Source organism: Schistocerca americana, chromosome 2 (assembly GCF_021461395.2).
Source record: "Schistocerca americana isolate TAMUIC-IGC-003095 chromosome 2, iqSchAmer2.1, whole genome shotgun sequence".
Taxonomy (NCBI): domain Eukaryota; kingdom Metazoa; phylum Arthropoda; class Insecta; order Orthoptera; family Acrididae; genus Schistocerca; species Schistocerca americana.
The window spans coordinates 445,603,520-445,628,325 of NC_060120.1; the positions used below are offsets into that span (position 1 = coordinate 445,603,520).

The 24,806-nt window shown below is 40.6% G+C and overlaps 1 protein-coding gene across 1 annotated transcript in view; it reads left to right on the top strand.

Annotated features, from left to right (window-relative positions):
- Positions 1-20,370, top strand: part of LOC124596100 (UPF0193 protein EVG1) — a 169,195-nt gene extending 148,825 nt beyond the window's left edge. The window contains exon 4 of the mRNA XM_047135106.1: positions 20,082-20,370. Coding sequence (XP_046991062.1) covers positions 20,082-20,302 — 221 coding nt within the window. The 3' untranslated portion in view covers positions 20,303-20,370. The remainder of the gene's footprint in view (positions 1-20,081) is intronic.
- Positions 20,371-24,806: the final 4,436 nt, after the last annotated feature.

Consider the following 24,806-nt stretch of genomic DNA (forward strand, 5'->3'; position numbering starts at 1 on the left):
TGTACAAAATGATGCCCAGGATAGCAGATAGATGTATAGAAGTATCTGATGCATTACAGATTACAGAGAACATAAGAAAAATATCTACTATACAAATCATAATCTGCACATATATCAGGATATGGCATTCAGATGTTCAGATCTGTGGAACATACTGTCACACGACAAATAATACAAGGTCACAACTACAACATGACTCCACTAAACTACAAAATAATTACAGAGACAATGTAAATTGTAGAATTTACAAATTTTAAGTTAAGATCTATACAATCAAACCTTCAAAATCTTCAAAAGAGAAGAATAGCTAATCCTTCACCTACACATCAACTCAGCCAATGAACACACCCATCAACTCCTATCCTTAATAAAAGTCCTCAATCTTTCTTCTCCCACATCCACACTGGCTGTTCAGAGCATCCTCCTACAGGCCAACCACAAATCAGAACAGCATGCTACCCTCCACCTTAAAAAACTATCCAATCTCCTGGTTTCCCACCCCCGGAAAGGCAACTCACTCACCCTTCACAACCTTTCCAGCAAACCTCAACCTCCTCTCATTGCACACAAACCCAGTCTCTCCCATCTACTCAATCTCCCACTTCCAGCTCCACTCCCTCCAAAACCTCAAAATTCCAATCAACGCAATCTGGAACCACAACACCCTAATTCAGTAGTTAACCTTTCCTCTAAACCTCTCTTCCAATCCGAAAACTCTGTCCTATCCAAACGCCCCATCTTCAGCCCCACTCCCAGATTCAACCAAACAGCCCTCGTCAAAGATTTACTGTCCTACACTCATACTCTCTGCTGGAAATATCACTTTGCCATGAAGAAAAATGATCCTAATCCTACTCCTAATGATCCAACTCCCCAAGACACTATCCAAATTGAACCCTGCCTGGAACAGTTCCGTACTCTGTCACAGCGGGACCCACCTCCTCTTCCTCAAAATCACTCTCTCCAAACCTTCCAGGAATTTCTAACCTTCCAGCCTTGCCTCTCAATACTTCTTAAAAAACCTTTATCCTACTCCCAACATCACCACTGCTGAAGCGCAGGTTATCCGTGATCTGAAGGCTGACCAATCCATCGTCATTCTTCCGGTGGACAAGTGTTCCACGACCGTGGTACTTGACTGTTGGGCGTAAGTGGCTGAGGGACAGCGTCAGCTTTCAGACAACACTACATACAAAGTTTGCCAAGGTAATCCCATTCCTGATGTCCAGGCGGAGCTTCAAGGAATCCTCAGAACCTTAGGCCCCTACAAAACCTTTCACCTGACTGCATCAACCACCTGACCCCACCAACACCCCACACCCCTACCTTCTACCTTCTTCCTAAAATTCACAAACCCAATCATCCCAGCCACCCCATTGTAGCTGGTTACCAAGCCCCCACAGAACGTATCTCGGCCTAGGTAGAGCAACACCTTCAACCCATTACATACAGTCTCCCATCCTTCATCAAAGACACCAACCACACTTCCTTTCACACCGATCACCTGCCACCCTACCTAAAACCTCTTTCCTCATTACCTTAGCCAGCTTCATCCTGACCCACAACTTCTTCACTTTTGAAGGCCAGACATACCAACAATTAAAGGGAACAGCCATGGGTGCCAGGATGGCCCCCTGATACGCCAACCTATTCATGGGTCACTTAGAGGAAGCCTTCTTGGTTACCCAGGCCTGCCAACCCAAAGTCTGGTACACTTGTGACAGGATACTTTCCGGGACTGGATCAGACTCTGGATGTGGCTCTCCAGCAGGGATACGACTTCCTCAAATCCTGCCCTGAAATGAGATCCATCCTTCATGAAATCCTCCCCACCCCGCAAGAGTGTCTTTCCGCCGTCCACCTAACCTTCGTAACCTCTTAGTTCATCCCTATGAAATCCCCAAACCACCTTCCTTACCCTCTGGCTCCTATCCTTGTAACTGCCCCCGGTGTAAAACCTGTCCAATGCACCCTCCCACCACCACCTACTCCAGTCCTGTAACCCTGAAGGTGTACACGATCAAAGGCAGAGCCACGTGTGAAAGCACCCACGTGATTTACCAACTGACCTGCCTACACTGTGAAGCTTTCTATGTGGGAATGACCAGCAACAAACTGTCCATTCGCATGAATGGATACAGGCAGACACTATTTGTTGGTAATGAGGATCACCCTGTGGATAAACATGCCTTGGTGCACGTCCAGCATATCTTGGCACAGTGTTACACCGTCCGGGTTATCTGGATACTTCCCACTAACACCAACCTGTCAGAACTCCGGAGATGGGAACTTACCCTTCAGTATATCCTCTCTTCTCGTTATCCGCCAGGCCTCAACCTCCGCTAATTTCAAGTTGCCGCCGCTCGTACCTCACCTGTCATTCAACAACATCTTTGCCTCTGTACTTCCGCCTCGACTGACATCTCTGCCCAAACTCTTTGCCTTTACAAATGTCTGCTGGTGTCTGTGTGTGTGTGTGTGTGTGTGTGTGTGTGTGTGTGTGTGTGTGTGTGTGCGCGCGCGCGCGCGAGTGTATACCTGTCCTTTTTTCCCCCTAAGGTAAGTCTTTCCGCTCCCGGGATTGGAATGACTCCTTACCCTCCCCCTTAAAACCCACATCCTTTTGTCTTTCCCTCTCCTTCCCTCTTTCCTGATGAGGCAACGGTTTGTTGTGAAAGCTTGAATTTTGTGTGTATGTTTGTGTGTCTTTCGACCTGCCAGCGCATTCGTTTGGTAAGTCACATCATCTTTGTTTTTTGATAAATTTTTCCCACGTGGAATGTGTGTGTGATTATATATATATTTCTAAAGCACAAATCTAATACAGGACCTAATTATATTATATATTGTACCACAGGTTTTAACTCAGTTGAAAGGTAAGACAGAACTTCAAAGTTCACCTCATCTTACATACTAAAATCCAGACAAACAAAACACAGCTCTATATGTACACAGTTCTATAGTCTTATGAATCTACAAATGGATTAAAACTCTGTCACTGGATAAGACAGAACTTTAAAAAACTGCATGGTCTTACATACTACATTCATGGCAATGGGAAAAGAATAAACAAAACAAAAAACAGATATTTATGGATGATGTCTATCAACACTTTAGATGAAACTTCCTGGCAGATTAAAACTGTGTGCCCAACCGAGACTCGAACTTGGGACCTTTGCCTTTCACGGGCAAGTGCTCTACCATCTAAGCTACCGAAGCACAATTCACGCCCGGTACTCACAGCTTTACTTCTGCCAGTACCTCGTCTCCTACCTTCCAAACTTTACAGAAGCTCTCCTGTGAACCTTGCAGGTAGGAGACTTGGAAGGTAGGAGACGAGGTACTGGCAGAAGTAAAGCTGTGAGTACCGGGCGTGAGTCGTGCTTCGGTAGCTCAGATGGTAGAGCACTTACCCGTGAAAGGCAAAGGTCCCGAGTTCGAGTCTCGGTCGGGCACACAGTTTTAACCTGCCAGGAAGTTTCATATCAGCGCACACTCCGCTGCAGAGTGAAAATCTCATTCTGGCAACACTTTAGATTTCTCTTTGGCTTTCACAAACACAAGATCTCCTACTTCATACTTACAAAATCTACCTTTACCATCATGTCTCTGCTTTCTCCTATCCCCCTTGTTTTTCATCATTTTCCTTGGTCAGTAGGTAAGACAGAACTTTAAAACTACATGATCTTACATACAAAATTCATGGCAAACAAAACACAATCATATAGTCCTAAATATCTACAACAATAGTGAATATTTTCTTCTAGACTAGGTATCATTACACATCCATGTTCATATATCTTGTCCTCTATACTAAATGTTAGCAGTACTTGGCATTTTACATAGTTGCTTTGCTTACCAGTGGCTCCTCTTTATCTTTACACCTACAATGGGCATTTACACAAAATTCTAATATATTTAACCTTGTCTCTAAATTGTTCAGATATACTAAAAATCAGACTACCTGTATCATTCAAGCAGTTCCCTTCCCACTGATCAACCTTAGTCTTAATGTAAGGACACCCAAAATCTTAATCATCATCTCTACTCCAAGACACTTCATGTAAAAGATCACTTTCAATTTCATCAAGTGCTACATCCACACTGCTTTTGGAGGGTTTTATCGACTTTACTGGTATCATAGCATTACTTTGGTTACTCATGTTATCAGGTACAGATTGAACACACTGAATGGGTTCCATAGCACAACTAAAATCACTTATTACAGAAGGAACACAAAATATATTACTGTCAAAATTACATTTCCTACTTAGATCTTCTTTCACTTCATTTCACCAAGTTGGATACAGATTTTGGCTACCCACAGCTAACTTATTCCAGACTGCACATTTATCTATGTTATCATCAATTTGGTTCCAAACAGATTTCAAACAGTTTTTGCCTTTATTCTCTAGGCTTATAGATAACTCACCTTCACTGTCTGGATCATTATTCTGCACGACATTAATGAAAAACTGCTTTGATTGGACTGGTATTCCATGACTCTCACTTATATCATCACAAACACCACTTATCTTAGCCGGCCGGGGTGGCCGAGCGGTTCTAGGTGCCACAGTCTGGAACCGCGCAACCGCTACGGTCGCAGGTTCGAATCCTGCCTCGGACACGGATGTGTGTGATGTCCTTAGGTTAGTTAGGTTTAAGTAGTTCTAAGTGTTTTAGGGGACTGATGACCTCAGAAGTTAAGTCCCATAGTGCTCAGAGCCATTTGAACCACTTACCTTACCTGTATTCGCAAACAACTCTGAAACTTCATTATTCTTAGACTCCACAAAAACCTGATCTCCTCCTCCTCCTCCTCCTCCTCCTCCTCATAATCATCATCGTCACCATATTCTTCCAAAATAACTTCATCAATAACATCTTTACCAACATGTCTTATAGCCATCAAAGTCACACTCCTCACCTACTTTCATTTGGAATAAGCCATCAGTCTTAGACTTACCAACCTCAGCCATTTCACAGCTCTCATTCACATCTATATCAAAAATACCACCTAATGCAGATCCAATACAGCTATTACCTGTTTCACATACATCAGTAAGACTGTTTTCTGACCAAGAGAAGAAATCATTAGTACATACTACCTCAAAATTCTAATTACTCTCACATTCTGGTTTGTGATTAGAATCTACATCATTATAATTAAACATAGTATTCCAAAATTTTTGAACAAAACATAAATGAGAAAGCTGATGTTCCTTCTGTTCAACTTCAGATACCTGTGCCACATTATTAATACTGTTAATATTGTCTAATTGTAGGTGTAAATTGGGGGTCCTGTTCTTGTTTTATTTCCTTGCCCCAAAACTGTCGACCTTCATTGAGACAGACCACCATTCCCGAATGGCCACCTCTATGATTATTTCTTCTATTAAATTGCCCATGGTTATCCCCATTGTTCCTAATCTCTTGACATTCAAAATTTCTGTCTATGTTACCATTTTGAGCCTGATTGAAGTTACCACTATCTCTGTTTCTGTAGTTATTACCATAATGATCTTTATCATTACTATTGTTGTAGTACATGTTTCTTTCTGCTGCTCTATCCAGCCTGTCTACAAATCATAAAAATTGTTCTAGATAATCGTCTGGTCCGTGTACCAAATCCCACTGCAACCTTTCTGGTAATCTCCTTTTTAGTGCATCAATTAATGTCATTCCTTCAAATGGCCTGTCAAGGTGTGCTAATTTCTTAAATTGATTCTTACAGAACTCTTTCAGGGTGCCGTCCCTATTCCTATGATTTGGACCAATCAGAAATTCACTTTTAATTCTCCCTTGTTCAGCTTCTGACCAAAATTTATTTAAACAACTTTTTTCGATACTTTGGTATGTTTCCCACTGACTTAAGTTTAGATTTACCCACGACAGAGCTTTACTTTCAAGACGTCTTTTAGCAAATTTAATCTTTTGGTCATCACTCATGCCCGACACAAAACTATCTCTATAGTGGTGTAGAAAATCCACTGGATGTAAATCACAACTTTGCCTGATAATAACTGAATGGAATTCATTTTCTTACGATGCTTTAAGCAACAGTAGCATTTTACCTAAGTTACACATGCAACTTCTGTGCCATTTTTTCTTTCAAACTCATTTTATAGTTTGTGATTGGTGTGCCCATGGCCTTATTTGCCCGTTTGGGCAAAGAGTCCCAGGAAAACCATCGAAAACTTGGGTCACCCCATCTGGTTTCCCTCTGTCATTTATGAATTATTGATTATTTTCAATCATTTTGATATATCACAATTTACACAAAACTTAGGTCATTGAGATACTACACTTCACTGAAGTTCTTAGTTCGTATTACAGTTGTTACAATATTCTATTGACCAATGATGTTATCACAGAGAAGCTGGGTGACACCTGCCAGGATCTGTGTCAATGGATGTCTGTTTTCCTCCAGGTATATACTCCTACAGGAACCTTCTAAGAATGGTCCTACTTGTGGCTGTTTTCAATGGATACAAGTTTACATATTTTGTGAATACATCTAGGAAACTAACGATAAATCTGCACCCACCTCTCATTCTTGGTAATGACCCACAGACATCAATGGATACAAAAGCTAACAGCTTCTATGGCAAAACTGATTGGAGTAATCTGATGCTGTCTTTATTATTTAGTTTACTTTTCTTACATATTACACATGATCTGATTACTGTCTATATCTCCAGTTGTGGGAATAACAGTATGCCTGTAGTTTATTCACACACTTAATCACTCAAAATGGCCCCACACCTGATATATATATTGTACAAACTTATTTTCTTGGCTCTCTGGAATGCAAACACATCAGTTATTGCTTCCAGTACTTTGTTGGTAGAATAGTACTTCATTCACTACCCAAAAATACTGGTTTAGGTTTGAATACTCAAGCTGTTCTAACATCTGTTGTATTTCATGGCAGAGCAGATCTTTCATCTGTACCAATGACATAGCTTGATGTGGCTCTAAACAGTAACTCCATGCTGTTTGTTTCCTCATCAATGGTACTGGGAATTCTCCCTGTTTCTCATCTGACTATTCTTCTTGTTCTGACCATCCGGGAAGTCTAGATAGGGCATCTATGAATTGGTTCTTCTTTCTCTTTATATATTGTATTTGAAACCTGTATCCCTGGAACACCAGTGTCCACCTTAATAATCTTGGTGTAAGTAACTTGCACAACTGGAAGAAACTAAGAGATTGGTGATCACAGTATACTGCTGTCTGTAATCTATATGAATAATAGTGGAACTTCTTCAAGGTACAAACAACAACTAACGTTTCCAGTTCTGTAGTTGTAAATGCCCTTTCACAACTCAACAGCACCCGACTTACAATGGCTATCAGGCAGAAGGTTGGCTGGCCCTCAACTGCCTTAATTTGAAACAGACAAGCTCCTAATCCCACATTTGAGGAGTCAGTCTGTAACACACCTGGGAGTACAAATGGGTGGGGTGGTACCTTTAGGAACTGTTTGTCGTTTCTGAACTGAGCGCCCTGTACACTCCACATACTTGGTAATCCTATGGCGGTCATACTGTTCTGCCCCACACTGCTGCTGGTTTGCCTGAAATTATCTATCGAATTATGCTAGTGGGTTTAGGGGAGCCACTCAACATTAAAACACAACACTGTTCGACGTCTAGTATGAACAACTATATTCTGAGACAATTAAAGGAAAATCACAGGTTGCACTGTTTACATTCTAATTCAGAAGTGTTATCCCAATTAATGGATGATTAACAGTCCACAATATCATTCGGACGAGCATATGCATAACTGACATGACACGGGTGATTGTTGACGATGCGGAAGCCGAATGATCGCACTAAAGTTCTTATGCTCGTCACGCATACACAGATATTTGGTACCAGTCATCCTTGACACTAGTAATGTTATTTTCACACTGTTCATAAAGTTAGTTTCTCAGTTGTCACTTGTACAAGCTTGCACGTAACCGTTGTGGCACGGCTGATTGTTGATAATGCGCAAACGCGATGACCGAACGCACATTCTCACACTCGCTACAAATCACTGGTACTTGACTGCACTCTTTTATGGTAACTAATTTCTACTGATTCACATCAGTTCATTCTGGGAGACCAAACACAGCACGGATGACTGATTCTGTACGGTACGACACGCAACGAGAGGATACACATATACTTTATCAGCAGCACTGTTCATTTTTAAATTACTTCTTGACGCACTTTCCTCTGAATCATTTACTAATTTTATCACTTTACTGTAATAACACTTGTAGCAACACTTCAGCTTCCATGCTAACAATGCCTGCCGAGCTACACACTACACAACATAACAGTTCCATGTCCTGCGCTCAACTCTACAGATGCTTCTGCCCGCAAAGATACTCCACAACTAAACCAGCAATATGACAGTACACTTATAAGTCATCAGGTGAATGCAGAGTTTCATACCCAGGTAGTGTAATAATTTTGCACTTACTAAGGCATATTTAATTGCCTCCAAGGCATTCTGACGCTCAGTTGTCCACTGTCAAGATACACTCTTCCTCAGTAGACTGATTAATGGCTCTGCACGCATGACTTGATCTTGTACAAACCGTCAGCGTTAGATGACTTCTCAGCTCTGGCCCAAAAACTGCTTCTAATGCCATTACAAAGACACCTGCACTTATATTGAAGGCCAAAGGGTAGTGCCATAATTTGATAACTTCTTGTGACATATATAAAGATTGTATATCTCCTCAATTGAAGATCTAATGTAATTTACCAGTATAACTTCTTTTGGCATATGTAAAGATAGTATATTTCCTCAATTGAAGATCCAATTTAATTTTCCAATATGAGTCACACAGCTCTATATTTGTGAAGTACTTGGACTCATGGTACTTCTGTATTAGTTGGTTGATTTTTTCTGGGTGGATCCTCACTGGCACAATGATTGTATTTATAACCCCTGTGTTCAATACCAAACTTACTTTCCCTCCTTGATTTGGTATAACTAATAAAGGACAACAATAAGGACTTATCAATGGTTTGATTATGTCCAAATTTATCATCCTATCTCTTTCTTCATCCAACAAGTTCTAAAATCACAGAAGTGATATGATTTCTTAAAGTATGTTGTATGTGGAAACACTTCTAAGTGGCATTTAAATTCATGGATTATCCCAGGTCTTTCTTTAAAAAAAGTAGACTATATTTCTCCAGGACCTTGGACAGCTGGTTTCTTTGTTCCACCTCTATCCTATCAGTTTCTTTGGTCTTCTCTCCAATCTGTTCAGATATGTCCAGTATTTTCCTTTCCTTTCCTTCTTCTGGACACTTTTCATGCTTCTCCTTTCTGATAAGTTTAATTCCACACCATTGATGGTGCTTTCCATGGCTTCATTCCTCCCAGATAAGATCAACTTGGGCTAATTTTCCATCATTGCAAAAACTGACTTTACCGTTTGTGAAGTCTTTTTCCTTCATTGTATCCAATACAATGATACAGCCTTCAACTAATTTGTGTGTCACCACGAATGCGCACAAAATCGCTGCATTTCCCACTTTTGCTTCTTACATAATCTGTATCTGGATGGTTTATGGTCTGGTACCTATGGCTCCAATGATTTTACACTTATGTACTGGAAGTGTTGGTGGCTCTATCTTCTGGGGTAATCTTTTAAACAAATTATTGGATATTGTGTTTACTGAAGCTCCAGTATCCAGTATTATCTGAATATGGGTGTCTAAGATTTCTGCCCATATAGCTGAGACTGGTACTGTATGATAAATTTGCTCACATGGGTTAATTCTTCTATGATACTCATGCCATTTTTGCACCTAAAACAATTTGCGTGTTGCTCGCCGCTCATAACCTCTTCATCAACCAAACCTCCAGGGCATGAGCAGGTCACATTTAGTTTAAACTTCTATGCCTGTTTGGGCCACTGTCATCTTCCATCTCATATATTGTATATAGGTGGTCGTTCTCCCCTTACTTAGACAGTTAATTTTTGGTCTTGGCTCTGGCAAATTTTAGTTACCCTGTGTCTGGCTGTTGTTAGTGTTATATACTGTATTATACTTCATGGTTGTATCATTCCTGTTTGTTCCTGCTTGATCTGAAACTTTTGTTGTCACTCTGGGACTATTGCTCTGACCATTAATATAGCCATTATTCTTGTTTGTTCTACTACAGTTATTTATCTCCCTTCCATTATTTCTGTGATTATAATTGACTTGTGCATTCTCCTGTGTGTAAAATGTTTTGTTGTTCATCCTCCATCTCTGGTCTTCTTGCAACAAAACGAGTAAATCCACAGCCAACAAAAGAATCTTCCAAATTTTTATCAGACCCAAGAACTATCTCCTCCCTTAATTCCATCAGTAGCTTTGCCTTCAGGACCTTTAGAATACTTTGGTAATCTATTAGTTCATCCCAATACCGAGATTTGTTCAAGTCTTTCTCAAAATACCTTCTTATGCTTCTATTTCTATATTAGAATGAGTCAGTGGGTGCTGCTGCTTGAAGTGTGGTTACAGTTGCCTTAGACTGCAGTCACATGTGTGCGAGTTGCATTTGTGTGAGTGTGTGACACACTGTGGAACAGTCTTTTTGTTGTGCCTATCTGTGACTTGGCATCTCTGCTAATGGTGAGAGGCAACTTTCCTTTTCATAATACTGTTACATTCCATCCAGGATTTTCCATTGTTTGAGAATGATTCAGGATTTAAAATCTCATTTTTCAATCTCTCTTGAATTCCTTGTGACCAATAATGATTTAAGAATGCCTTCCCAAATTTTTCATATGTTCGGTACTTATCTATCATGCCTGTCACCCATAAACTAGTGTCTTCTTGGATATATCTTGCTGCGTACTCAATCCTTTGTCTTTCTGACCATGCTCATGGGGATATCCCTTAAATCTCCTTATAAATAAAACTGGGTTAAGTATCCTTTTCTTTGAAAAAAAAAGTTGAAACTGGCTATGCTTTAACATCTTTTCCTCCATGATCGATTTTGTATAATCAAGAGATGGCGACACACTTCCATAAGTATGTATTTTCGAGCACCTACAAGGGTATTGCTCCAAACCAACATACACACATAAAGACCCATGACTTGGGGCTTGTGGTCTTCAGTCTTTGTTGTTCTCATTTCTGCCTTCTCTAATTGCCACTCACATCTCCTCTAAACCTTGCATACTTGCTTGTACATTTTGTGTTACTTCCTTTTTCCATTTGTCAAATTCCATCCCTATTTGATCTTCCAGTTCCTTAAGTTTTCAATTCCTTTTACTAGGTAATGTTAAGCTTTCATTTGCTATGTTTTCCATGGCTTTTTAATACCTCTATTAACACACACCAAAACTTATTGCCCCTTATCTGATGCCCAGTCATTGAACTGTTCGTTGAGTTACGGTTTTAGTGTTTGGAACTCTTGTTCCATAAGCACTTTGCATGTTGAAGCTATCTCCTTTACCAATGTGGAAAGATTCTGCACTTCTGTCTCCACTGCCTGTTGTCTTCCATGTATAGTTTCTAATTCCCAATTCATCCTGGTTATCTGTATTGGAAACTGTTCTTGAGCATACTTTAGATTCATTACCTTCTTCTTCATACCTGTTTGTTCATTAGACAGATTACTAACTTTGCCTAACAACTTGGTGAAGTCTTCCTTAGTGGGTAGCTCATCTATCTTTCCTGGCAAATTCTTCACTTTGGTGGATAACTCTATTTGTTCGACCCATAAATTATCCACAGTAGTTGATAATTTCACCACTGTATCTGCAATGTTTGAGTTCTCTGTAGCTATATTGTTTACTGTGGCTAGCATATTTGCCTACTCAGTGGCTAAATTCATTACTGTAGTCAAAATATTTGACTGCTCCGTAGCTACTTTTGTTCCTGTAGTCGAAATATTCAACTGCTCAGTAACTAAATTTGTTACAGTAGTCGAAATATTTTTCTCCTTGGTAGCTAAATTAGTTACTGTTGACATAAAGAGTTTCATCTGCTTTAATAGCTCTATCAGAGAGTTTTTGACATCTCCCTGGCTTATATCTACTGCTTGATCTGAGCTGGGTTCCTCACCCCTCCTCTAACCATTGGCTTCTTGTTCCCTATGCATTTTATAGTGTAATCTGGTTTTTACCATAACTCAACAAAATTCTCTTGATCTTTACCTTAGTACTCTGGGATTACCCAAAACCCTAACTTATCACCTAAATCACTGAGAAAATTCACTAACATACAATCCTTAAAAACCTCACAGAAGTCACTTTCCAAATCACTAATATCTATGAACATTATCTACAAATAACACTTCTCCAACTAAATGCTGAAAGCAGAAATTGAAACCTAGTTATATTCTCTGAAAAAGTCTCTACATAGACCAGATTGGTGTAGGCAATGAGCTAGTTTTCTTCTCTTGTGCCTTAATGCCTAATTTGATCAGCTTGAAATTCATAGGGTGACTGGAGGCAGATGATAATAAAAAAGTGGGCAAACAGCTATAGAAAGAAAGGCAAAGTTAGAAAAAAAGTGGGCAAACAGTTATAGAAAGAAAGGCAAAGTTAGAAAAAAAGAGAACACATGTATATTAAAACATAATACATGAATTAATTAATAGGCATACCACGTGTTCCTTCACTTTTATTGGTACTTCTTTAAAGATCCAATTTTCTGCAGAAGTGTAGGCTTGCTTCGCAGATAATTGTAAAAAGATACACAGGAAAATTCTTTTAAATTATATTAGACCATCAGAATATCTTTAACAGATTCAAGGTTCATCTTATTCCTGTCATCAGTCCACTGTGTTGTAATGACCGAAATTACTCGTTCTGTATTTTTATTGTGCTCTGATATACTGAAAAAGTATTCAGCAAGTTTTAAAAATTCTGAATGACAATCAAGAAACTTATTTTCACAAAGTACTTGGCCCTTTTTTTACTACAAGATAACCCATTAAATTCATGATAATCACTATTTTGTTTCATAAATGGTCTAAAATTACAGAACTGGTCAAAATATTTTACGTATTTAATTTCAAAAGCTTTATATTTATCGTATAAAAAAAGGTTTTCTTCAACATCACTGTAGTTAATATCTACTTTAAGAGACATCCATTTGAAATGGGAAGAGTAATCAGACATAGAGAGCCATCATTCTAAATGTTCATGGCAAGAATGATAAAGTAACATATGCTTCCACCATAGAAAGTCTAAATTCTTTATAAAAGCCTTCTTCTATTTCAATTTCCTGCTTCTGTTTAATCTTCAGGTAGATGAATTTTTCATTTAATCAGTTCTAAAGTGCATTACATACATAATCTAAAATTTCAATCACTTCAGGCACAGAATTGTCCTCATTTTCTGTGTGCAGAATATTTTAATTGAACACAGACATCAATGAATGCAAATGCCATAAGTAGGCTTCACTTAACCCATTCGCAAAAATCTGAAACAAAACATTTGGTGGCTTGCTTTCAGACAGAAAGTAAGATTTCAGAGCGAGATACATTTTCAGTAGCCTTTCAGTGGCTGGGAGAAGGGATAGCCACCTAGTTTTAACATGCTGTAGCTTTGTAATAGTGTAAATAGAAAAGTAATTATGAATTTTCAAAATGCCAGGTATTTTATAAACCCACTCAGTTACAATGAACAACAAATGACACTTGCACATAAGTACTGAGTACATGACATGAGACCTATAATGCCAAGCTAGCACAAAGTGAGTCTGGAACCAAAAATATAGAACAGAGATTTTAAATAATCAATATTTGCACTTGCTTATGGATCGATCCATGACCAGTAAAGAAAAAATGATGAAATCAACGATCCTGTTGCCATCTATAAATAAGGTATTTAAGAAAATTGTAATAGAACAGGAATAATTGCAAACATAATTTTATTACAGTCAACTTTGTGAAAAAGGAGGAGAATGTAAAAATCCGCCTGGACCGCAGACAAAAAGGTAAAATGGAGGACATGTCCGGATACATTAAAAATATACACTTAATGATTGGCTGATGTAATTAAACTTTGAATTATTAAGGATGTGTAATTGTAATGCCTTATGGCTACTATTTTTACACCGATAAAAATTGATATTATGACTAAGTGAAATTATTCTCTGTAATTATGTAAAGTTCAGGCTAATGTAGCAAGGCCTAATAGTTCTATATTACATTGTCAAAGTTTCACAGAATATAAGCATTAATTGTTATGTGTTTGCTGAAACTATGTGGTATAATTACTGAAATGAAATTATGATCTGCCAATAATAGTAAAATTCAAGTTATAGAAACTCAATCACTTAGTGCTGAAGCAGCTGCCAATGATCTTTGATCATCTGTGAATTTACTGTTCATAAATAGGAACTTACATAGAATCCTCTGATACTGGTTCAGTGCTATTCAGTTCACATTTTGTGATACACTGAAGAGCCAAAGAAACTGGTACACCTGCCTAATATCGTGTAGGGGCCTTGCAAGCACGCAGAAGTGCCACAACACTATGTGAGATGGACTCAACTAATGTCTGACATAGTGCTGGAGGGAACTGACACCATGAACCCTGCAGTGCATCCATAAATCTGTAAGAGTACGAGGGGGTGGAGATCTCTTCTGAAAAGCACATGCAAGTCATCCCAGATATGCTCAATAATGTTCACGTCTGCGTAGTTTGGTGGCCAGGGGAAGTGTCTAAACTCAGAAGAGTGTTTCTGGAGCTACTTTGTAGCAGTTGTGGATGTGTGGGGCATTGCATTGTCCTGCTGGAATTGCCCAAGTCCATCAGTATGCACAATGGACATGAATGGATGCAAGTGATCAGATAGAATGGTTACATCCATGTCACCTGCCAGAGTCATATCTAGACTTATCAGGGGTCCTATATCACTCCAACTGCACATGCCCATACCATTACGGAGCCTCCACCAGCATGAACAGTACCCTGCTGATATGCAGGGTCCATGGACTCATGAAGTTGTCTCCATACCTGTACACATCCATACACTCGATACAATTTGAAACGAGACTCGTCTGACCAGGCAACATGTTTCCAGTCATCAACAGTCCAATTTCAGTGTTGACAGGCACAGGTGAGGTGTAAAGCTTTGTGTCCTGCAGTTATCAAGGGTACGTGTGTGGGCCTTTGGCTCCAAAAGCCGATACTGATGATGTTTCTTTGAATGGTTCGCACGCTGACACTTATTGATGGCCCATCACTGAAATCTACAACAATTTGTGGAAGGATTGCCCTTCTGTCATGTTGATACTTCTCTTCAGTCATCGTTGGTCCCATTCTTGCAGGATCTTTTTCCGGCCACAGCAGTGTCGGAGATTTGATGTTTTACCAGTTTCCTGATATTCACAGTACACTCATTAAATAGTCATATGGGAAAATCGCCACTTCATTGTTACCTCGGAGATGCTGTGTCCCATCGCTCATGCACCAACTATAACGTCTCATTCAAACTCACTTAAATCTTGATAACCTGCCACTGTAGCAGAAGTGACCGATCTAACAACTGCGCAGGACACTTATTGTCTTACATAGGCATTGCCAACCTCAGTGCCATATTTTGCGTTTTTACAGATGTCTCTATTTTAATAGGCATGCCTACACCAGTTTCTTTGGCACTTCAGTGTATGATGCGCAGCCACGAAGCAGATCTCTTAATTGCAGGAGAAAACATCCCAAATTTCCTTGATTATGCTTGCAGATTACCAGCAAACATTACAAACCAAATGTCCCAAGTTCCTATATAGAAGATTGGCTCAAATTCACTTTCCACTTATTAAACTTCTGGAAATAATTAAGACTGGTAAAATTACCTTTCAACAATTCAGTATACTCTTGCAGAAACTAGTACCAATGGCTTCTTTATCTCTTTCTAGACTCGTCAAATAATTCAGTTCCAATCTATTTTACAAATGGCAACTAACAATAGACAGTTATTAGGATCAGAACCATGTATATATATTCACACTAGCATCTCTCATAACAAAGTCCCCACTGATTGCTAATTTTTTATGTAAGTGATCTGCTTACCTCGGAGCAACTATAGGTCATGGAGTAAATGCAGTTCTCCCACAGGCAATACACACTAACCTGTTGTATTTTACAAATTTTCCCCTTAACAACTGAAAGGTTACTGAACAGTCACCTGATCAGCTCAGCTTTAACACAACAAATGATAAAATATTATGAACTAGCACAGGCTCAGGCTGGGTTATTATAGTTCCAGTCACTGAAAGAGTAGAGGCCTGTTAATATTCATCCAGGTATGGCAATGCATACATTCATTCTCCTGTGAAAGAGCTAATCAGTAGGTGGTGTTCATATTTACAGATTTCTGTACACCACATTTAAATAATTTTGCTTCATATTCAGTCAACAGGTCACACCGTAGTCCACAAGTGCTCCATTTTAGAGTGCAAAGATATGAATGAAGTATGACTTTTAACCTCTTGTGAAACGTCTAACCTACTTCCTAAATTTGTTCCAACTTTGTGTCTTATTAATGGTTTGCTTATGTCTGTACTAATCACACACTTTTACTTGACTCTTTCTTACTGGTGAAAGTTGACTAATCTTGCATCACTCTGAAATGTTTATGCTAGTTACTAACCTTAGCTGTATAACACAGCTTTGGACAATATGAAACAATTCCTAATTTTCAAATTTTTTACTTCAGTGTATTAATTCCTTATAGTTTTCATAAGAAATAAAACAATGGAAAATCCAGGATGAAATGTAACAATACTATGAGAAGGAAAGTTGCTGCTCACCATATAGCAGAGATGCTGAGTCGCTGATAGGCACAACAAAAAGCTCATGCGGGACTTGTTAAAGATCTTCTCTCCTTCTCCCAGTCCCACCAACCGTACCAATCAGACTCAAACAAAGACCAATATTGAACCTTGCCTAACTCGGTTCACTCCTCCATCCAACCATGATCCACCCCCACTGTCCCCAAACCACCCCCTGTTAACTTTCCAGAGTTTCTTCACCTCAAACCTTGCCTTACCATCATTCCCCAAATCTCTCAACATGCAGATTAACCTTACATCCACAGAAAGAACTGAATTCCACCATCTAAAAACTGATCACGACATTATAATCCTACCTGCGGACAAAGGCTCCACCACTGCTGTTCTGAACCACATGGATTATCTCGTGGAAGGACTCCGCCAGCCGTCAGATACTTCCACCTACAAACCTTGCCACAGTCACCCCATTCCAGTAATCCAGCAGGATCTCCAGTCACTACTCAAATCCTAAGGCCCATCCCAGAACCTCTCCCTGGAGTCCATCTCTTTACTCACCCCTACCACTCCCTGTACTCCTACCTTCTGCATGCTTCCTACAGTCCATAAACCTAACCACCCAGGACACCCCACTGTTGCCAGTTACTGTGCTCCCACTGAGAGAATCTCTGCTCTCACAGACCAACACCTTCAACCTAGTACCCAGAAACTACCCTCCTAAATAAAAGATACCCACCATTTCCTCCACTGACTCTCCACAGTTCCTGACCCTTTACCACACAGTGGCCTGCTCGTTAATATTGATGCCATCTCCCTGTACACTAACATTCCTAATCCCCATGACCTTACCACTATTGACACTACCTTTCCCAATGCCCGACAGATTCCAAACCACCAACCTCCTTCCTAATTGCCATGATCAATTATATCCTCACCCACAATTACTTCTCCTTTGAAGGCATTACCTACAAACAAATTTGGGGTACAGCTATGGCCACCTGCATTGCACCATCCTATGCCAACCTATTCATGGGCCATCTAGAAAATCCTTCCGAAACACCCAGAATCCTAAACCCCTCACCTGGTTCAGATTCATTGATGACATCTTTGCTATCTGAATCGAAGATGAGGACACCCTATCAACATTTTTCCAGAACCTCACCAACTTCTCCCCCAATTTGCTTCACCTGGTTCTACTCAACCCAACAAGCCACCTTCCTAGATGTTGACCTCCACCTCGAAGAAGGCTACATAAGTACCTCTGTCCATATCAAACCTATTAACCACCAGCAAAACCCCCACTTTGACAGCTGCCACCCATTCCATACCAAGAAGTCCCTTCCAAAAAGCCAAGCCGCCCATGGTCATCACCTCTGCAGTGATGAGCAGTCCCCCTCGAAATATACCGAGGGTCTCACTGAAGCCTCCACTGACTGTAATTATCCTCCCAACTTGAACAAATTCCCCATGCCTTATCTTTCCAGTCTCCTACCACCTCCCAAACCTCCACCGTTCGACCACAGAGGAGCATTCCCCTTGTAACTCCGTACTACCCGTGACTGGAGCAATTGAATTACATTCCCCACCAGGGTTTCGATTACCTCTAGTCATGCCCTGAAATGAGAAATGTCCTGCCCACTATCCTTCCCACCCCTTCCACAGTGATATTCTGCTGTTCACCGAACCAACACAATATACTTGTCCATCCTTACACAACCCCTGCTCCCAATCCCTTACCTCATGGCTCACACCCTTGTAATAGACCTAGATGCAAGACCTTTCCATACAGCCTCCCACCACCACCTACTACAGTCTGGTCACTAACATCACATATCCCATCAAAGGCAGGGCTACTACCTGTGAAACCAGTCATGTGGTCTACAAGCTAAGCTGCAACCACTGTGCTGCATTCTATGTAGGCATGACAACCAACAAGCTGTCTGTCCGCATGAATGGCTACCGACAAACTGTGGCCAAGAAACAAGTGGACCACCCTGTAGCTGAACACACTGCCAAACATGATAAACTTCATTTCAATGACTGCTTCACAGCCCCATACCCAGCCTTTTTTATTTATTTCATTTTTTTATTTATTTCTCTCCATTTCCCTCCTTTTCTGCTACTGCCCCCCCCCCCTTTCTCCCCACCTCTCCCCTGCCCGCTGCCCAACCTGCAGCAGCACTTCACTGTCCACCATACTATCCCTCCCCCTCCCTGCCCCAGCCTCCTCCTTTCCCCCACCCAATCACCACTCCCATCATACACTGGTGCTGCTGCTTGCAGTGTGGCTTCAGTTGCCTGAGACTGCAGTCGTGTGTGTGAGTTGCATTTGCGTGAGTGTGTGTGTGCTTATATGTGTCTATTGTCGACAAAGTCATGATAGGCACAATAAAAAGATTCACACACTCATAACTTTTGGCCATTAAGGCCTTTGTCAGCAGTAAACACACATACAGACACGCACACACACACAGTCACGCAAATGCAACTTGCACACACGTCTGCAGTCTCAGAGAGCTGAAACAACACTGCCTCTGAGACTGCGGACGTATGTGCAAGTTGTGTTTGCATGGATGTGTGTGTGCGTGTGTGTATGTGTGTCTACTGCTGACAAAGGCCTTAATGGCCAAAAGCTATGAGTGTGTGAATCTCTTTATTGTGCCTACTGCGACTCAGCATCTCCACTATATGGTGCGTAGCAACTTTCCTTCTCTGGTGTTGTTACATTCCATCCTGTATTTCCCATTGTTTGATTATTGTTGACGAAGGCCTTTGGAAAGCTGTAAGTGTGAAAATCTTTTCGTTGTGCCTATCTGTGACTCAGAATTTCCGCTATATGCTTAATAGCAACTTTCCTCCTCATAATATTGTTTCATAAGAAATAGTTATTTTATTGCAATAAGATTCCATTTTTGATCATCAGACTTTAAGTGATACTTTCACATCATTTCTGCATCACATTAACCCATTACTCATTGGTTGCAAGCTGAATGCCATGGGAGATGGTTTTGTCCCAGTAGCCATTCTACAATGAGCCGACTGCAACCTTTCACTCCCAACATATTCCACACAGGTATCAAATTAAAGTGTGTGATTAGTACAGTGAAGTTTTAGACACCATAGAAATTGACCTATAACATGTCTTAATACCTGAAAGCACACAGTTAATCAATCAAGCTGATAAAAGACAAGAGATCAGATTTGTATCTCTTAATTATTTAAAAATTTTAGACAATAAGTTCTAAACTGGAAAGAAAACAGTATACACTATATGTGGTTAAAATATTTCACAACATAATTTTATTGATTCATTTACATTTCAGTGGTTGCAGACATAGAAGACATCTTTAACTTTTTAGAAGAGATGAGGGCACTTGGTAAAGAGAAGCACTACTGGCCAGTTGTTCAGCAGCAGATTGCAGCAAAAATACGTCAAATGGAGACAATAGACAGGCAAAGGAGCAAGGAACTCAAAGAGTGGATCAAAAGTCATGAGAAGAATAGCTATTGTACATACAGGGCAAAATTAACAAATAAATCATAAACTGGTAATTATATATTTGTGAACGAATAAAGCAAAACTACTAATTTCAATAGTCACAGCATTCCACATAGTAGCATATTACTTTTATTAAAGCTTTATTAGCAAGTCTTAATTGTTCACCAATCGTGACTGCACATACAGCATTAATCTCACAATTATTCATGAATATATATAATTATGTATATTTACAATAAACAAAATATTTTAAGTTAGTATGCAGCTTAATGAGCATAATTAATAGCAATTTAATGGTTTACTTAGTAAAAAAATTAGATCATTAAATTAAGAATATTAAAATTAGTTCTTGTGTAACAGCACTGTTTGGTTTAGCTACACACTCTAGACGTTTCTGACATCCACTTCACAATGCTAGTGGCACAGCCATTAACAGAACGTACAGGCTGCATCTTTACCTTTCGGCTAGCAGTAACTCTACTGCTACCAATCCAGCAGGGGGCGAGTACACGATCTGTTAACTGGCTTGTCTGCACAGGTGTTTTGTTGCACACCATTGACTATGCCCTTACATAAGCGAATAACAATATTAAGATGGTCCGAGAGATGAGCCAGTGAAATACTGATTATAAGATGTGAGCAAATTAAGGAATGAAATAAACAATTAAAACTATGATCCCTTACAGTATTAATAAATGTTTGGACCGTGTCTGAATTATACTGTTGGTATATTCACAGAAAATTGCTATGAATGATGGTCTTCCACATACTACACACAATGGTGCAGACAGAATCTGAAATAGTTAACGCAGAGCAGTCGCAATCAAATAAACAGTTCATTTATTGCAGCCACTGTGAGCTGCACTACGTTCACAAAAAGAATTCTCAACTCGACTCGCAAAATGAGATACTGGAAACTAACTATTAACTGACATTATAAGCTACAGTAATGTTCCTATCTTTGAATTCAAACACATGTGGTGAGCAGGCTGTTTAGCCCACCTTACCCACATGGTACCTGCTAGAAAAAGACTACACTCTTTGCCTTGCATGCTGCATCCTGAGTTTTATCACATGACATATTACTCTACTCAGATCAATTTCTCTACACCCAACCATCACTTCTTTATAAACATTCTTCCTAATATTCAAATACTTCAAGCACATACATTACACTTTTTTTTTTTAACTCATTGCATAAACTGGAAGAACAGTTGCTCATCAACACAACTACTTTAGTCTTTCTTGCCTGTTTCACATAATGTTATTTAAATTCCTCTAGAATTATTAACACAGAAATTACTATTAAATAAATGTAGAAAATTAAATATCTATACAAATTACACATGGAAGCCAGAAATCTTCATGTATCTGTGGATAACTCAATTTTAAGCACACAGTTTCACCCCTACACATGACTGCAGTCACAGGCAATTGAAGCTGCACTGCAAGCAACAGCTCCAGTGCATGATGGGAGTGGCAATTGATGGGGGTAAGGTGGAAGCTGGGACAGGGATGGGGAGGGGAAAGAATATTAGGGTAGGGGTGGCGGACAGTGCAGTGCTGCTGGGAGCCCACAGAGATGAGGTGGAGAAAGGGTGGGCAGTTATGTGCAGTCAGGAGGCTAGATGGAAGGGAGGGGAGAGATGGAGAGGTGGCAGCGGAAAAGGAGAGAAGTAAAAAGAGACTGGGTGCAATGGTGGAATGAGGGCTGTGTAGTGCTGGAATGGGGAATAGGGAAGGGGACGGATGGTTGAGGACAATGACTAACAAAGGTTGAGGCTAGGAGGGTGACGGGGACATAGGATATACTGCAGGGAATGTTACCACCTGCACAATTCAGGAAAGCTAGTGTTAATGGAAAGGATGCATGCGGCACAGGCTGTTGAACAGTCATTGAAATTAAGGATGTCACGTTTGGGAACGTGCTCAGCAACAGGTGGTCCATTTGTTTCTTGGTCACAGTTCGTTGATGGCCATTCATGTGGACAGACAACTTGTTGTCATGCCCACACAGAATGCAGCAAATTGGCTAAAGCTTAGCCTTTAGATCACATGACTGGTTTCACTGGTAGCCCTACCTTTAATGGGATAGGTAATGTTTGTGACCAGACTGGAATAGGTGGTGGGAGGGTGTAGGAAACAGGTCTTGCATCTTGGTCTATTACAGGGGTATGAGCCATGAGGTAAAGGATTGGGAGCAGGAGTTGTGTAGGTATGGACTTGTATATTGTGTAGATTCGGTGGATGGCAGAATACCACAGTGGTAGGGGTGGGAAGGATAGTGGGCAGGACATTTCTCATCTCAGGAAATGACGAGAGGTAGTCGAAACACTGGTCGAGAATGCATTTCAGTTGCTCCAGTCCTGGGTGCTACTGAGTTATGAGGGGAATGCTCCTCTGTGGCTAGATGGTGGGACTTTGGGAGGTGTGGGAGACTGGAAAGATAAGGCATGGAAGATTTGTTACTGTACAAGGTTGGAAGGATAATTACAGTCTGTGAAAGCTTCAGTGAGACCCTTGGTATATTTTAAGAGGGTCTGCTCATCACCGCAGATGTGACGATCCCAGTGGCTAGGCTGTATGGAAGAGACATCTTGGCATGGAATGGGTGGCACCTGTCAAAGTGGAGGTACGCCTCCTCTTCAGCAGCTGCCACCTGTTCCATATCAAGATGTTCCTAGCCAGCTGTGTTCGTCGCATCTGCAGTGATGAGTGGTCCCTCTTGAAACATGCTGAGGGTGTCACTGTAGCTTTCACAGACTGTAATTATCCTCCCAACCTTGTACAGTAACAAATCTTCCATGCCTTATCTTTCCAGTCTCCCACACCTCCCAAAGTCCCACCATGCGGCCACAGAGGAGAATTCCCCTTGTAACTCAGTACCACCCAGAACTGCAGCAACTGAACTGCAATCTCTGCCAGAGTTTCCACTACCTCTTTTCATGCCCTGAAATGAGAAATGTCCTGACCACAATCCTTCCCACCCATCCCACAGTAATAGACACAGATGCAAGGCTTGTCCCATACTTTCTCCCACCACCACCACCTACTCCAGCGCCATCACAAACATTACCTATCCCATCAAAGGCAAGGCTACCTGTGATACCAGTCATGTGATCTACAAGTTAAGCTGCAACCACTGTTCTGCATTCTGTACGGGCATGACAACAAACAAGCTGTCTGTCCGCATGAATGGCCACCAACAAATTGTGGCCAAGAAGCAAGTGGACCACCTTGTTTCTGAGCATGCTGCCAAACATGGCATCCTTCATTTCAATGACTGCCTCACAGCCTGTGCCATATGGATCCTTCCCAGCAACACCAGCTTTTCTGAACTGCACAGGTAGAGCTTACCCTGCAACATATCTGACATTCTCAAACCCTCCTGGCCTCAATGTTCATTAGTCATTGTCCTCATCCATCCAGCCCCTTCCCTGTTCCTATTCCAGCACTACACAGCCCTCATTCCACCATCGCACCCAGTCTCTTTTTACTTCTCTCCTTTTCTGCTACCCCCTCCCCACCTTTACCCTCCTTCTGTCTAACTTCCCAACTGCACATAGCTGCCCAGCCTCCCTCCACCTCATCCCTGTATGATTTGAGAAATATTCCAACATGATCCACTTCCTCAACGAACTAGTCGCACTTCATGACATAATCCATTCACTCAAATCCAAATTGCCATTTCACATAAAAGAAAAATTTCCCTAATGACGAGGCAGAATACTTTTTAGGAAGACTTGAAGCTATTGATTTACACAATGAAAAGGGAACCAACAACACCACTTCTGGAACAGAAATCAATATTCACATAGCAGCTATGCCGAACTTGCAGGATACCCAACTCAGGCACGTAGTCATATGTTTCTTTCGTGCAGCCACAAAATACACAGAACAATTTCCAAAACTCACCACCACAATACAAAGCAAATAACTACAGTCATCAAAACAGCTATACACAAGGGGGCAATCCCTATAAAAGGCAAAAATTTAATAAGTTCAACCTGAGAACAAATCATAACCAATACAGACGAAACACACATGCCGACATCATCTCATACACAACAGCAACACCAAAATCAACCCGGGGAATGGCGATGCCAGTACCAACAGGTAAATATAATTGAAATGCAAAGCAAAATGCCACCTCCAACTAACACTGACACAAAGAATTTAACTACTCCAAGAGTTAAACTAGATGCAGTCATTACCGAGCTCCAGGGTATGATTGAGGAATATTTGGGGGGCAGTTTCGACACACAATTACTATTTGACACACCAAACATTAACACACCACACAGAAATATGATCAGATTCACACCACATGAATCACACATACTATTCTTGAGATACAACGAACAAGGAAACTTGGCTGATGACCTCACAAGTGATAACACACAGTGTTGATCAAAGAAGAAGCAAATTGTGCTATCATCCACTACAAGTACAGTAGGAGGGATACCCACTATTATTGTCATTGATACAGGTGCTGCAGTCAGTGTAGTATCACAGAACTTTTATGTAAAGATGAACAACATGAGCAAAG